The sequence below is a fragment of the Bactrocera neohumeralis genome, chromosome 2 (assembly GCF_024586455.1).
Source record: "Bactrocera neohumeralis isolate Rockhampton chromosome 2, APGP_CSIRO_Bneo_wtdbg2-racon-allhic-juicebox.fasta_v2, whole genome shotgun sequence".
In the NCBI taxonomy this organism is placed as follows: Eukaryota; Metazoa; Arthropoda; class Insecta; order Diptera; family Tephritidae; genus Bactrocera; species Bactrocera neohumeralis.
The window spans coordinates 30,505,586-30,522,811 of NC_065919.1; the positions used below are offsets into that span (position 1 = coordinate 30,505,586).

The 17,226-nt window shown below is 37.9% G+C and overlaps 1 protein-coding gene across 2 annotated transcripts in view; it reads left to right on the plus strand.

Moving 5' to 3' along the window:
- LOC126763838 (5-hydroxytryptamine receptor 1A-like) overlaps positions 1-17,226 on the plus strand; it is a 44,950-nt gene that overhangs the window by 21,095 nt on the left and 6,629 nt on the right. For both annotated transcript variants that reach the window (XR_007667697.1, XM_050481623.1), the window contains exon 2: positions 8,877-9,350. Coding sequence is in view for 1 of the 2 variants with exons in the window: in XM_050481623.1 (XP_050337580.1) it covers positions 8,912-9,350 (439 nt within the window). In the remaining variant the exon portion in view is untranslated. The remainder of the gene's footprint in view (positions 1-8,876; positions 9,351-17,226) is intronic.

Here is a 17,226-nt window from a genome sequence, read left to right on the forward strand (position 1 = left end):
CCTTTGTTTAACTGAAATTAAGCTTATGAGTTTTAGGGCGCGTCCCAGAAGCAGCCAGTAAATGAAATGTGTGAATATGTACTCATATTTGTATGATTACATATGTACATACTTACGTAGAATGTGCAAACATTCCTCTCGCAGCAAGGGTTTTTATTTTCATCCTAACATACTTACGTCCCCCGTTTTCATCGGGTGCAGAGTAAGGAGTACTAACGCCTACCTTGTGCACTCAAGTGCTGAAACTCTCAATTTGCTGTGACCACCTGCCGCGTTTAAGCCGTTACGTCGGTGCTAACCGGTAAGTTTAAGGGTTTACAGCATCGCCAACAACAACTTTGTTCGACATTTAAAAATATGTAAAATAAGTGTTTAAGTTTAGCTCATCTATTCAGGTGGCTTATCACTATATATTTGCATTTGTAAAAATTTATCAAACATTGTTTTTTAATTTTTATCTGCATATATTTTTTAATACATAATAATACAAATTATTCCGTGAGGACCTTTCCTCTTCTATTTTTTGGCCCCATAACCGTGAGTCGAGAATAATGGCCGGGTCCTTGCTTCCGTTGTCCACTCATGGGTCTCGAATTGAAGGAAGTTTTCGTTGGAGTGTCGGCTTCCATGCGAATGACATGGCCTAACCAGCACATTCGTTGCATTTTTAGGCGCTTAACTACATATGTACATACATGTACAAGTTGCTTTCCAAAGTAAACAGGACTTAAAACAAAAAACAGAACAAATGGTTTTTTTGGCAAAATCAATTTATTTTATTCAAAATAGTCTCCTTCTGCTTCAATACAGCTTTTTGCTCGGTCCAAAAGCATGTCAAACGAGTGTTTTAGCTCGTTGGTCGCTATGGCCGCCAGTATGACGGTGCAAGCCTTTTGAATGGTCTCTACATCTGCATAACGCTTTCCTTTCATGGGCAAATGCATTTTTCGGAAAAGAAAGAAGTCGCACGGTGCCATATCAGGTGAATGCGGGGATGGTTAATGGTTGAAATGTGATTTTTGGTCAAATAATCGTCCTTCGAATGTTGGATTCTGAGCAGTTTTTGGTCGTCAGTCAATTTGTGCGGAACAAACCGTGCACACACCTTTCGTAAGCCCAAATGTTCAGTCCAAATGCGATAAATCGATGTTTTGGAGATGTTCAATTACAATTCCATGAATTTCAATGATGATTTCGGCTGATTTGTGATGAAATCGTCCTTTATGTCCACACGACCACTTTGAAAACGTTGAAACCACTCGTTCACTCTGCTACGGGATAGGCAATCATCTCCATAAACTTGTTTCATCAATTGAAACGTTTCGGTAAAAGATTTGCCATTTTTAAAATAAAATGGCTCTTTGTTCGAAGCTCATTTTCGCACCGATAACACAAACATACTGACACTTAAAACGCAATAACTTCACTTCCAATCAATGAAATGTCATGAAACTCTCACTGGACAATCGATAAAAATAGCAGATTCTAACGCACTAGTCAACATATACATATGTATATAGATGGCGCCACCAGGGGCGCTAGATTCAAAAAGTGAAATTTACTTTAGACTATTATACTTTTAGAGTAGACGGTGCTAATGCGGTTTAGATTAGCGGCACGTATCACTTTCGAGTTCATTCCCAATCAAAGAAGTATTACAAACTGTATATGTACCACCCTGTACTCACGAGCACATAGTCACATCTGCTGCGCAGATCGCAGGCATATGCGTACGTTTAGAGACGGCAATTACATCTGCAATGTATGTAAGTAGTCGACACACAGCTGCGAAAATTTCTTACGCTCTGCAAACTGAATTATCGCACATACATACATATGTATGTATGTACATAGATCTGTTGTACTGTGAACTGCAGTTCACATACATATGTATGACAAACTGAACAAAGGTGTGGTGTACTCGTTAGCACATAAATTCATACAAATGGCTCTTGTTTTGTTAGAATGGAAAGTTGCTTTCGCGGCGAAATTGGGCACATATTCTTTGTTCATTGCATCCACGTGGTACCGGTGTGTGGCTTCGGCGGTAAGCTGTGTCGGGCTTAGCTATCTTATGTGTATGTATTTACTGTTAGACAGGCTGTCTGAAGCAAGGTGAAACGACTTTTTTAGTGCAAATGGTAACTGTTTTTTATTTCCCGGAAGCTGGGTGTAAGAAAAATATGATTTTGCACATTTCCACTACTGTCTTTCATTCCTTTATATGTATGTAATTTGCTCCTTTGCCCACGAAAGCTTTGTCTATTTCGGCACTCGCATTTTGTGATAATTCAACTACTTTAAGTTATGTAACGTAGGTGTATACATACCAATATACAAATATACATTTATCGTATATGTCCTATTTTCATTTTTTTCCCTTGCTGTGGAGGAAAAATAACGATAAATTATGTTCGTAGGCGTAAAGTAGGATAAGAAAATTCGCTTCTTCCGTTTATTTTCGTATAATTTGCGGAAATGATAAACAGGAGGCCGATTTTGAGCAAACCGCAATTGTATTACTTGTAAGGTACCTTTCCCGGTCATTTTAACGGTTATATATACAAAATGCTAAGGCAATATAAAATTTGAAAGCCGTCTGGTAGCCCGAAACTATATTTGTGGGAGAGCTCCTTCAAAAAACTTTATCTGCAACTTTCCTCCTGAGCTTCATCCGTGAAAAGCTTACTGCTCCTCTTCAAAAGCGTCTTCGCCCCGACCATATCTTGCATCAGGAGTAAACTTCGCTACGCAGTGTTTCCGTTCAACAAGAATGCTACCTACCATGAATTTGTTCCTTACATGTGCTGGGTTCAGAACACTTTTCAGTTGCTACCAATTGTAGCCTGCCCCAACGCTCTAGCTTTGGTGAGAGGTCCCACCAACTTCTTTTGCAGAAACGAATTTGATGAACCCAATTTTCGAGTAGTTTTTCCATTAAATCAAGTCAGATTCAATATTGACTTCTAAAGATTGAAGAAAGTCTAAGTAGTCACGATTTCTTGAGATAATATAATCTCCAAACTTTTCTCGAAACATTTCGCTTGTTGAACGTGTTGTGATTTGAGAAAGTCCCAATTCTTGAGAACGTCTTGGAATCGACAAATTGCGGTCTTCAGCAACACTTGCCTGACCGGCAACAATATTTTCTTAACTTTGAGCGGTTCTTTGACTTATTAGTAGTTGCATTTTGTAAAGAAAATGTAGCTCGAAATTTTTAACAATTCGACGAATAACGAGCACGGTGGACGATTATTACGACAAAAAAATCGCAAAAGCGCACGAAAAAAATTGAATAATTTGTGAACGTTGTTCTTGGGTATATCTTTCCATGATTGTAAACATTACTGAATTCAATGAAGAACAAGTAAGGAAGGTGCAACCGAACATTTTGTACTCTTGCAACTTGCAAGAATTAAAGCCAGGGAAACACTTTAAGTGTAAAACGTCAACCAGAGGATGGGAATCTAAGAAGTTTTATATATACATATACTCTATATAACTCATACACTTGATTAAAACACGCTCTCACACTTCTTGATTTGTGTACTGGAAAGTGAAAGAATCAGGCGTGGCTTTAGTCCGATTTTGCCTGTTTTCACACCTCCTTAATAGGATGGAGCCATGTGTAGAAGTTCACGCAAAGTGAGGAAAGTTCTCTCATTGCCATTCACTTGGGAGTGGCCAGAAACTATTCTTTTACACATGACTCAAGCAGCTCACTACTTTCGGTCCTTAACCTCTGGGTAGCCAAAAAACATCCGTTGGATGAACGTCTAGCCACAATCCGCATCAACGCAAAGTTCCTCCACATATCGCTGATTTGCGTTCTCGCCCCGACAGAAGAGAAGGACGATGTGACAGAAGATGTCTTCTATGAGAGCTTGGAGCGGCCCCATGAGTGCTGTTCCCACCACGATGTCAAAATAGTGCTTGGTGAATTTAACGCCAGGGTGGGCAAAGAAGGTATATTTGGCACAACAGTCGGTAAATTCAACCTCCACGAGGAAACATCCCAAAACGGGTTGAGGCTAATCGACTTCCCCAGGGCCCGAAATATGGTTATCTGTGATACTAGACATTATCATTGGAAAATTCACCAAGCTACCTTGCTGTCTCCGAATCGAAAAGCCACCAACCAGATCGATCATGTTCTCATAGACAGAAGACTCGTCTCCAGAGTTTTAGACGTGCCTACGCTCCGAGATCCTAACATCGACTCGGACCGCTATACTGTTGCAGCCAAGATACGCCCCGCCTCTGAAAAACACAAGAAAGGTTAGACGTTGAGAAGTGCAATCACAATAGACAGCCGAACGATTTTCTACACGGCTTGCACTCCTGCTCTCTGAAAGCACTCGTCAACAACTCAGTAGAAGGGAACTGTGGGACGGCATTTCAAACTCCTTACGTACAGGTGCAACCGAAACCATTGGTTTTCGGAAAATGCAGAAGAAAAGCTGTTACAACGAGGAGTGCCAGTTCGCAGCGGAGAGAAAACAGACTGCCTACCTCGCAACGTTCCGATCGAGAGAAAACAGACTGCCTACCTCACCTCAAAATCAATTTATTTTATTCAAAGTAGTCTCCATCTGCTTCAATACAGCTTTTTGCTCGGTCCAAAAGCATGTCGAACGAGTGTTTCAGCTCGTTGGTCGGTATGGCCGCCAGTATGACGGTGCAAGCCTTTTGAATGGCCCCTACGTCTGCATAACGCTTTCCTTTAATGGGCAAATGCATTTTTCCGAAAAGAAAGAAGTCGCACGGTGCCACATCAGGTGAATACGGGGAGTGGTTAATGGTTAAAATGTGATTTTTGGTCAAATAATCGTCCTTCGAATGTTGGATTCTGAGCAATTTTTGGTCGTCAGTCAATTTGTGCGGAACAAACCGTGCACACACCTTTCGTAAGCCCAAATGTTCGGTCAAAATGCGATAAATCGATGTTTTGAAGATGTTCAATTCTATTTCCACGATGGATTTTGATGAATTCACAGTTTCGATGGAATTTCCGGAGATCACGGATTTTGGTTGGCATACATGTTGATCGTCATTTATGTCCTCACGACCACTTTGAAAACGTTGAAACCACTCGTGCACTCTGCTACGGGATAGGCAATCGTCGCCATAAACTTGTTTCATCAATTAAACGTTTCGGTAAAAGTTTTACCGTTTTTAAAACAAAAATTGATGTTGACTCTTTGTTCCAAGCTCATTTTCGCACCGATAACACAAACATACTGACACTTACAACGCAATAACTTCACTTCCAATCAATGAATTTCTGACTGGGCAATCGATAAATATAGCAGATTCTAACGCACCAGTCGACATATAGATGGTGCCACCGCTAGATTCAGAAAGCCCTGTTTACTTTGGAACGCACATTGTAGATACCGAGAGTTGAAGAAGGAAGCGAGAGGCCGATATGCGTAAGTATGTAGAGCTTGATAAGCTGGCCGACAAGGGTAATGCTCGAAAATTCTACGAAAAATGTGGCGACTAACAGAAGGTTTCAAGACCGGAGCATACTCCTGTAGAACCCCCAAAGGTGATTTAGTAACCGATGCCCAGATGATACTGAAATTATGGAGGGAACACTTCTCCAGCCTGCTGAATGACAGTGAAAGTATAACGCCAGGAGAAGGCGAACCCGATTCCCCAATCCGTGACTATGGAGCAGACGTTCCATTGCCCGACCATGAAGAAGTTCGAATAGCAATTATCCGTCTGAAGAACAATAAAGCGGCGGGGGTCGATGGATTGCCGGCCGAGCTTTTCCAACACGGCGGCGAAGAACTGATGAGGAGCATACATCAGCTTCTTTGTGGAATATGGTCGGACGAAAGCATGCTCGACGGAATTTAATTGGCCTCTGTCCAATCCACAACAAGGGTGACCCCACAATCTGTGCCAACTACCGTGGGATAAGCCTCCTCAATATAAACTGATTAGACCTTACCAGTGTGGCTTAAGACCTGGCAAAGCAACAACTGACCAGATATTTACCAAGCTCCAAATCTTGGAAAAGACCCGTAAAATTTTCGTCGATTTCAAAGCTGCTTTGAAAGCTCCGTCAGGACCGAGAAGGACCCCTCCTACCTACTTCTTGAGAAAATAAATAGAGCTGTATAACTAAATAGAGAAGGTACCATCTTCTACAAGAATGTACAACTTCTGGCGTATGCTGATGATATTGATATCATTGGCCTTAACAACCGCGCCATTAGTTCGGAAGACGAAACATCTCCTGTCATCAAACAAACACTCGCGACTTGGCTCTAACGTCACTGTTGACAACGTCCGGTGTGTTTAACGTGGGTACCAGCTGACGACAGCCTTATCACACGGTGTTCAATCAATGGGTTGATCAGCGCCCTGAGAATGTTAGGCATTTTCAGTACTAATTGGCGGTGTAGATTGGACAAACTAATCACCTTGGTCGGGTTCGAGGCCCATCTAAAACCTCTACAACTCCACATTCAACTGACAAAGTCAGTTCTTCCCGCACTTGGGTTTAAACCACAATCATGATAGTAAACTCCAAGGTCTCCTGTTCTTCGTGGTACCAGAATTACCTCTCCGGTCAGACCTCGTAGCCGAAACTACTACCAGTTGAGCTTCCACACGGCTCTGGACTGGTGGCCAGAGGTTGGACCCCATACACACATCACATACACGCACTACTCATACAAAATCTAACCCTAGTTCCCAGCTAATTGCCTTCGCCACTTAAACAATTCACGCGCAAATGACTCTAACTGTTCGGTATTCCGACTACTGGAGATCCACTAACCTCTAATCGTCCATCAGTCCAGCTAATCCCCATACCACTCAGATCCCAAATGTCCGAGTACATCGGGCATTCTGCAATTAAATGCGCCCAATCTTCTAACACCGCCCCACAAAAACAACCCGACCTATCCCATAGGTGCTTCTGATACAAAAATGCATTCAGAAGCCCGTGCCCCGTAAGCAGAAAACCTAGACTCAGACAAAATCTGAAGTCTGGGTTATCCTTAAGGAACCCAGCGTCCCGAATGTACTCGTAGGTCACTCGGCCGTTAGAAGTATTGTCCCAACGTCCTTGCCACCTACACCTAACCCTATCATCTCTTGTTCCCTAGATATTCCTTCCTCTCCACATCATCGTCGGAAATACAGTCATTCCGCAGCAATGACCTTGGCCAAGAGGGGGTGCACCTAGCAAAACCAGCATAGCATCCGTTGAGACGGTGCGACATACAGGCAAACAAGCAAGCATCATACAACGATGGATTGAGAGGAGTTTTTGAGACCCCAAGACAGTCGTGGCTGCCTCGCACCATACAGCGACTCCATATGTGGCGCAGGCCACAAACAAGCCACGATGTACATACATATGTATGGTGCGAACAGCACCAAAAATCACATTTTAACCATTAACCATTCCCCGTATTCACCTGATATGGCACCGTGCGACTTCTCCCTTTTGGGGAAAAATGCATTTGCCGATTAAAGGAAAACTCGTTCGACATGCTTTTGGATCGAGCAAAAAGCTGTATTGAAGCAGAAGGAGTCTATTTTGAATAAAATAAATTGATTTTGCCGAAAAAACCATTTGTTCTGTTTTTTTGTTTTAAGTCCTGTTTACTTTGGAAGGGACCTTGTTGACCAATCAGTATTAAATTCTGGTAAGGAGTCTTTTGTATTTGTGAAAGGTATTACTGCTACAGTGAGACCAAAGTAAACAGTTCCTTTTATACTCTCGCAACAATGTTGCTAACGAGAGTATTTTAGTTTTGTTCACATAACGGTTGTTTGTAAGTCCTAAAACTAAAAGAGTCAGATATAGGGTTATATATACCAAAGTGATCAGGGTGACGAGTAGAGTCGAAATCCGGATGTCTGTCTGTCCGTCCGTCCGTCTGTCCGTCCGTCCGTCTGTCCGTCTGTCCGTCCGTCCGTCTGCAAGCTGTAACTTGAGTCAAAATATGAGATATCATGATGAAACTTGGTACACGTATTTCTTGGCTCCGTAAGAAGGTCGAAGATTCAAAACCGAAAAATAAAGTGTCATAACTAAGCCATTAAATTTAGCGCATCCCGCATAGAGAGGGGCATTTTGGACGTAATTTTTTTGGAAAAGTGGGCGTGGCCCCGCCCCTACTAATTTTTTTGTACATATCTCGGAAACTACTATAGCTATGTCAACCAAAGTCTACAGAGTCGTTTTCTTCAGGTATTTCCATATACATTTTAAAAATGGAAGAAATCGGATAATAACCACGCCCACCTCCCATACAAAGGTTATGTTGAAAATCACTAAAAGTGCGTTAACCGACTAACAAAAAACGTCAGAAACACTAAATTTNACGNAAGAAATTGCAGAAGGAAGCTGCACCCAGGCTTTTTTTAAAATAAAATGGGCGTGGCCTCGCCCACTTATGGACCAAAAAACCATTTGTTTCTGTTTTTTTCTTAACACCTGTTGACATGTACAAAATATGGGTGGAATCGGTTAAGAACCACGCCTTTTTTTCAATATAACGCTATTTTGAATTCCATCTGATGCCTTCTCTGTATAATAAATTATTAGGAAAGAATGATGATAGCGGAATAAAACTTTACACAAATACGGTATTTGAAAAATATGTAAATGACGGATAATGAAATCTCGATTATCATTTTATCGTGCGAGAGTATAAAATGTTCGGTGACACCCGAACTTAGCCCTTCCTTACTTGTTTGTTTTAGAAATGCCACACACTTGCAAATTCCCAGAAATTTAAATTGCCACCATTTTGCCCTATTTTAACCAATAATTATGTTTATTTCAGTGATTTCAATTATTCATCACATTTTTTTTAATTAACGCATTAAAATATATATTTCAGGTAAAACAAAATATTGGATACTCATCCTAAAAAGTATGGAAGCACGCAGAACGAACGAAGATAACTTTGTTCGGAGTCCGTCTGGTCTTATATACTACACGGCGTCTACACCCACCAGCGCCAACATGACGCAGTCGGTTTTGGATCAACGACTTGTTAGCAAATCAAATTTTTCTTTGACGCACAGCACCGTTACCAGTGCCGTTACTGAAGTTTTGGAGATTTCAAATTCATCGAGCGAAGAGTGGAACCATTTCTACGATCTTATGCTGTCTTGGCAAGGCATTTGTTTCATCGCAATATTTTGTGTGCTCATCGTGATCACGGTTCTGGGCAATACATTAGTAATAATGGCGATTATAACCACGCGACGCCTGCGCACCGTAACAAACTGTTTTGTAATGAGTCTGGCGGTTGCGGATCTTTTGGTGGGCATTTTCGTCATGCCACCTGCAGTAGCCGTACATTTAGTGGGTAAGTAAAGAGTTCTTTGGTAGCTAGAGCTAGCTGGCGTATTCGCCATGTGTTGCGCAACGATGGATGTGCCATGCGTTTTAAAAGCGGTAGGGAGACAAAAAATTCAATATCTTTGGAATGGTATGAATGAACGAAAATTGTTTTGTAGATTATTAAAGGTGAATATTTTGAAGAGAAGAACACTTTAAAAATTTCAATTGTTTAACAAAAAATTATGTCAAATATTATTATTTAAACAAATGGAACGTGAAAAAAATCTATAATATAGCACGACCATTTTTCCTTGACTTCACACAATTTCTTCGATTTATCTCTAGAAGTTTATGAGAAAAAATTTTCCAATTTTATCATGCTCTAAATTTCAACCTTCAATAACTTTAACAAAAAAAGAATTTTGACGAAATATTTATATCGCTAGGTATGCGTCTAGTCCCCTTCCTAATGAACTGCTAATTTTCAAAATCGGGGATTTTTCGAAATTTTCGTGGACCACTTGACGTGGTTTGACCCAGCTATAATATGGAGTATAGTTAGCGTGCTTTTTCTCCCAATTATTTGTTTAAATATACTTCCATAAATGTCCTTGACGGCTGATTCAACAAATATAAATTTTATTGTTTTAAAACGATAAAAAGCGTTAACAATTTTCACACAGATACCGTTGCATCGTTGCCCCGAATGTCGTAAATATCACTCATCAAATAAAAAAGTGTTCCACACAAGGACATGATTTTGATCGAACAGTTTGTACGGCAGCTAAAGGAGCTTCCAATAAGAGTGATATTATTTCATAACAAGAAACACACTCAATGCTAAGGAAGTTCAAATGTTTTTATTTATTTTTTATAAGTACAATCGATACAATTAACTCTAAATATAACATCATTCAAATAGCCTCCACGACTTCTTTTGTAGGAACGCATTCAATGAACCCAATTTTTGAGTACTTTTTCCTTGAATAGCACGTTCAATATTGACTTCTAAAGTTTGAAGAGAGTCTAGTTTATTGCCAAAGGCCAATGACTTCAAATAACCCCACAAGTCTAATGAAGTTAACACTTCTTGAAGGCCATTCAATGTCACAATTTCTTGAAATAATGAAATCTCCAAATTTTTCTCGCGATAACTCGGTTGTTGCCCGTGCTGTATGGCACGAAGCTTCCTATTGTTGGAACCAGATGCTGCCAAGATCAACTTATTGTGATTGTGGCCATAAAAAGTTGATTTTCATCGATCTATGCTGCTCTCCATTGACTGTAACGGTGTCATCAGCTTCATTTCGAAAGAAATATGAACCAATGATTCCACCGAACCAAAAACTTTGGTGTAGTTCTGTCAATTTAGATGAATGTAATGATTGTTCATGAATAATTTGTGGATTTTATTTGCACCAGAATTGACAGTTTTGTTTTTTTACTGCATAAATCAGTTGAAAGTGAGCCTCATCGGAGAAGATGATCTTCTTAAAAAATCGTTATCGTTTTCAAATGGTTCCAAGGCAAAATCAGCAAATTCACAACGTTTGCTGTGATCCATTGGCTTCAGTTCTTAAATGAGAACAATTTTTTATGGATGTAAGCCCGATCCTGTCTCAAAATCCGCCAATTTGTGGTTTGGGACAGTCCCAATTCTTGAGAACGTCTTAGAATCGACAAATTGCGGTCTTCAGAAACACTTGCCTGAACGGCAGCAATATCTTCATTACGTCGAGCGGTTCTTTGACAATTCGACGAATGGCGAGCACATATGTATGGACGATTATTAGGAACATAAAATGGTATAGGCGCACGAAAAGTTGTTCGGATTATTTTGATAATAACATTGAATAATTTGTAAACATTGTTCTTGCTTATATCTTTCCATGATGAAGTTGTAAACACTACAGAATAAAATAAAAATACAGATCATGACATATTAAAAATGGCCGAAACAACACTTAGAAATCGATTTATTCCTACTCGAAAATTCGGTATATGCTATGGTGGTCCGATATCGGTGGTTCCAGCTGGGAAAAATAGGTTTAAAAAATGTCAGTTTGATATTTCAAAAATAGCTGACTACTTCGCACTACTAAGAGCAAAACACAGTAAGATTAAAATTCTTAATTCATTCTTCAAAGTCTATGCCGTCCCCTCAAAGTAATGCCCCTTGATCTTAATACACTTATGCCAACGTTTTTCCAATCCTTGAAACAGTTGTTAAAGTCAAATTCCGGCATAGCCTTCAATGCGGGTAGCAATACACTTTTAATATCTTTCGTTTCAGTTTGCTGAATAAGCAGAAGTCACACGAAGCTAAATCAGTGGCACTGTATTGGTTGGAAATTTGCCGGAAAGCTCACGAAGAATCAATGCAGTATGCAACGGTGCATTATCGTGGGGCAAAACCAAGACTTGTCGGCTCATAATTCCGGCTTCTTTTTATGAATCGCTCAAATAGTATTCCTTGTTGACAGTTTGGTCGGTCGGAAGGAATTTGGAGTGTACCACACATTTTGACCTGCTTATTTTGGGCTTCGGCTCACCTTTGCTAGGATATTTGGCCGATTGATCATCTATTCCGGGTCGCAAAAATAGACCTAAGACTCATCGTCAGTCATAATACGTTTTATGACATCCTGTTAGTCTGAAAGCATTATTTAACGGATGTTATTACGACTTAGTTTTTCGAAATAATTTCACTTTTCTTAGGCCCAAATAATCTTTGAAAATGGTTTTCACTAATTCTTCCGATATTCTAACGATCTCTGACCATTAGTCGTCAATTCTCGAGCACCTTTTCCTTTATTTTGTTGACGTGTTGGTCGTCAGTTGATGCTCATGACCGTCCTGGACGTGGCTCGTTGTCAACGCGTTCTCGATCCTCTTTGAATAATTTGTACCAATCAAAAATACTTGCTCGCGACAAACAATTATCACCGAAGGCCTTTTCCAACATGAACGTTTCGGCACCAGAAATCTGATTCTTCTTTGTTGAATAATTTCACTCATTGTAAAAATACCGAATGAACTATATGAACTTCAAAAGGATAAGCGTACAAACGCTAATGATTATTTTGATGTGTCATTTTGCACAGATCGCAGACAGTTATACCAGCCAAGAAAAAAATATTTCGGCGAATGGAATTTCGCGTGTTATTTAAGGGGTTATATACAGTTAGGAGGTCGAAAAAAAGGCATTTTTCAAGAATTTGTTCTAAGAAAACTATTTCGTTTATTGATTTGAAACTTGGCAGGTATATTATGACAACCTTAAACTATATTCACATATTTTTTATTGCCAAAAATAATGATCGGGAACGTTGATATTGCCAATTTTGCAGAGGTCCGCAAAAAAAAGGCCTCTTGCGGTGAGCACGATATCTCTGGACTGGATCATCTAAAATGCAAAAACCAAATAAATTTCATTAATATAATAAATAATCTAGTGACTGATCGAAGGAATTAGCAAAAAAAAAATTTTTGACAAAATGGCGGCTACTCAAAGCAAAAGGTTCGATTTTCGACCAAAATTCGGGTCTATAATTGTTTATAAAAATAAGAAATTTTCATCGGATGTGGAAATCCTTCGATTAATTACTAAAAAATATAGCTAAGAAGCTTGTGTAAAAATTTCAGACCGATCGGTTGAGCCGTTTCTGAGAAATCTTGCTCACCGATTTTGAAAACACCGTTTCGAGAAAAACGAGTTTAAAGTTTTGAAAGCACTTTACATGTAGTCGGCGCGCCATCACTATTGTGTCTATAACTTCGAAAATATTCGTCGGATCGACTTGAAATTTTGTACGTGCATACTCAGATATATATGGGCATTTTCACGGTAACGGACGCGACATTCGTACGCTTTTAAGTGCGTCCAAAACAAAGAAGACAAAGGAAAAGTTTATATATATTGACATTGTTTTGAAGGGCTGACGCAGTAATAGATTTTAATATATACGGGAAGGTTCTACTACAAATAAGTACGTAGTTATAAGCAATTATAAAGTGATACGGACGCGACAAAAAATAGAAGTTTTTTTGAGGCGCATTCAGAAATATACAAAATTCAGCAAATTAAGGATTTATATATATATAAAAATATATATATTAATAAATGCGAACAGATGTACTGTTATTCGTAGGTTTATGAAATATGTTAATTTTCCCTTAGTTTTTTTTAATTGAGTATAGAAGAAATACGGACGCGACATAACGGACGCGACAAAATCTTCCAAGAACAAAGAAATACAATTTTTTCATTATAACACTTCAATTTTATTGAAAATTAAGCAAAACAATAACGTAAATTAAAAATTCAAGTAACATTTTAGTAAAAATTACTTAAAAAATTAAGAAGAAAGTTATTAGTTTTTAGTATGGTCTATTTTAATTATTTTCTTTAATGAATAGGCGGTCCGAGCAACTTCAATAAATTTACCAATGCAAACTCTTAACTCCTTTGATATTTGAAATATTTTGCCATAACTCTGACAGTTGATTACAAAAACTATCAATTTGTGTTCCAGAGATATACAAAATGTTAACTCCATGAATGTTGTTCTTAGCACATTCATAGAAGCATGAAGCATCACCGAGAACAATATTTTTTGCTTTAACGATTTGCCAGACTTTTCGTTTAACTACGGCACCTATTCCGTCTACTGCACCTTTGCCATGTGAAGTGGCAAAAAAATTCCACTCTAAGATTTCGCAATTAAATTCAGCTGCAAGTCTTGGAATACTAGAAAGAATAAATTTATTTTTGAATTGGGAAGTGCTTCCATCAGAAAAAATATAAATGCTGGGAACTCCTTTGTACTGGTTTTGTAATATATTGATAATTTTGGAAATAAAGCAATAAACGTCGAATTTACTGTGGGTCAATCTATCACTGATAACAGCAAAAGACTTGGTTTCACCAAGAACCCAATCTACGCACGTAAACACTGTTACTTGGCTATAACTAAAGTGGGCATCTTGAACTTCGTTTTGGAATGTCAAACGATTATTTTCAGCAAAATCAACTTGCATAACAATTTCATTAGCTGCTACATTTTTTTTTAGTTTCAAAGTAATTTTGTTGGTGACGTTTAACAAAACAATGCATTTTAAAAGCTGGTAGCTGAATCTCCATATCATGAATTAAGTCGATTAATGGACCAATAGTGTAGTTTAAAGTTATGCGATCATCTACTTTTCTCCACTGTTTCCATTTGATTTGCGTATTAAATTTATTAATAAACTGTATTGGAACTAGATCGTCTTTAATATCGCGTACACAGCTGTCACAATTATTAGCCATGCACTTTTCATTCATAACGTCGCAGCAAACTGATGTAAGAAATAATTCAGCTTTGGCAGGAATCTGCGGTATAATCTTTGCACAGCTTTCTAGTAGAAAAATAAAATTTGCATGGTACTTACAGACACACATATTGTGTCGTAAATTATTGATTAACTGAGTGTAAGTTGGCTTAGAACGAATAAAAATAGTTTTGCAGACTTTTTCTTCGGTATATTCGGCTTTGAAAAGTTGATATGCTTCTGTTAAGGTCATAAGCATAAAACGTTTTGAGGCTACTTTCCCATTGATTATCATTGTATCCTTTCTCCCAGGAGCTTGAACGCTGATTCCATCTAGCAAAAAGAATTGTTCAATTAATTTTTCGCGCATCTGGCTTTTTGATGACTTGGTTGTATTTACATTAATCGTTTCTGTTGGCTTTATATATTTATTGCATAAAGATTTGAGGATAGCTATTTTTCTATTCAGGTTTTTAGGTAGTGCAGCTTCTACTTTTTTAATTGCTTTTCCCATCGTTTGTTTACAGCTGTAAATTTCGCAATTCAAATTGTCAATATTATTTATGCTCTTTTTTGCCGCAAAACTTGCTGTCTAACACGGTCCTTTTCTTTCTTCTTTTCTAATAAATTGCAATCACTTTTCATTTTTTGCGATAATCTTTTTCGGTACTCTTGCTTTCGTTTTGCTTCATTCTTCTTGTATTCCTGCCATTTCTCGACGTTTTCTTTCATTTTCTCTCTATACTTCATTGTTATTGCTTTTCTTGTTTCTTTTGCCGTTTTTGCCATCAATAAAATTTTAATTTTATGCAATTTCTACAACTTTATTTAATATTTAAGGTTTACGGTAACGGACGCGACGAATTTCAAACACCAATAAATTTTTTTAATCGTTTTTGCCGAGAGCCAATTATTACTTTTTTTAAGTGAAATGATGTATCTGCTTTTAGTCTGAAAGCAATTTGCACTTCAACACTTTGTTCTCTAATGAGAACAATAAATGCTGTTTTTCGGTAACGGACGCGACATACGAATATAAGCAGAAGCAAACACAAAAAACTACCGTTATTCGATCTCCACTCAGTCTGTCTGCTTGCTGAACATTATGTTACTATCAGCAGAAGATTTTTAAATTATAAAAACATCATAGTATTACTTTGAATTAGGGAATATAACCAGGAAAAGCGTTGGTATATTTGGTCAAAAAAGTCAGATTTTTGTAAATTTTGTGTATTCGTTGTATATTTCGGCTCAAAATTAGAAGAAAATAAAAATTCCTTTATATTTATAAAATAAACACATTTGAGATTTATTATTCATCAACAGAAAGTTTTCAGGAACTGTTTGAATTTTCCACGCGTGGTGGACCTTTTTGTGAAAATGCCCATATATATTAAGAAAACGCAAAAAAAAAATCGATTTTTTGAAAATCCTAACTGTATATAACCCTTAAATAAAGTCATTCTATTTGTTTTCCCTAAGTAGTATACACAGACGCACATAGCTAAATCGAAACGGCTCGACATACTGTTCATTTATATATGTATTTTACAGGCTCTCACACGCTTCCATGTTCAGGGTGTACATATCTTCACTAGAGAATCCTCATAAGAGAATATGATTATGAAAAGAATTCCTGAAGTCGGATATTTTTCAGTTCAGGGTCTCTTGATGGAGTATTATGTATAAATATGAGGAAGTTTTTCCTATAAAGAGTACATAATGAAATGGAATATGTAATACCTAACCTACAAAAATATTTTATTTTGAGATGCTAACATTTTGGTCTCACTTTCTGAATTTAGAGCTCATTCTTGGTTTATTCATAAACTAGATAATTTTCGCCGATCGATCAGCCATTAATAGAAAAATGTGTTACATAATTTATAGAGAATCAAAGCTAAACTAAGATGAAACAATTCCAGCTCTAAGTTTTATTGACCATAATTGAAAAACATCAGATATCATCATTTCAATGCATAGAAACTATTAAAAGTTCAAAAACAAAGATTTTTAGTGCAATAAAAGAAGACAAAAGCTACCAATCTGGAAATGTTCTACTTTCGTTTAATCAAATGCTTATTAACAAATAGCCCCCTCAAGCTCTCACAGCAAAAACATAACCGAAAATAAGAGCGCACTTGATTTATTGAGGTAATTTACCACAATTTATATGTAGAAGTTGAACATACTATCTTTATCCGACTGTGAACCTGTGTTATCTAAATCGTTCGCATACCTTTTATCTAATGCGTAAAACGAGGAAAATTTCCATAATTTGTTACTGTAATGTTGGAACATTAAACGACAAACGCGAGCGGTACAAAGCAAAGAAATGTGGAAATAAAAATTTTAATGTCGATGAATGTGGTCCAGTATACAAGTATGTTGCGATGACATAACTATGGTCAAACACTTGAATTGCCACATTTTTCCGCATACCTCAAATTGTGTTGGAAGTAATCTCAGCTCGTCAAAAAGTATTAAAAAGCTTGGCGACGCCATTTACGCGTCTATGAGTTTTTATGAGGTCTCCAAGTGTGAATGTGTGCCTTTAGTAGAATTCCATATGGAAAAGCACATAAAAC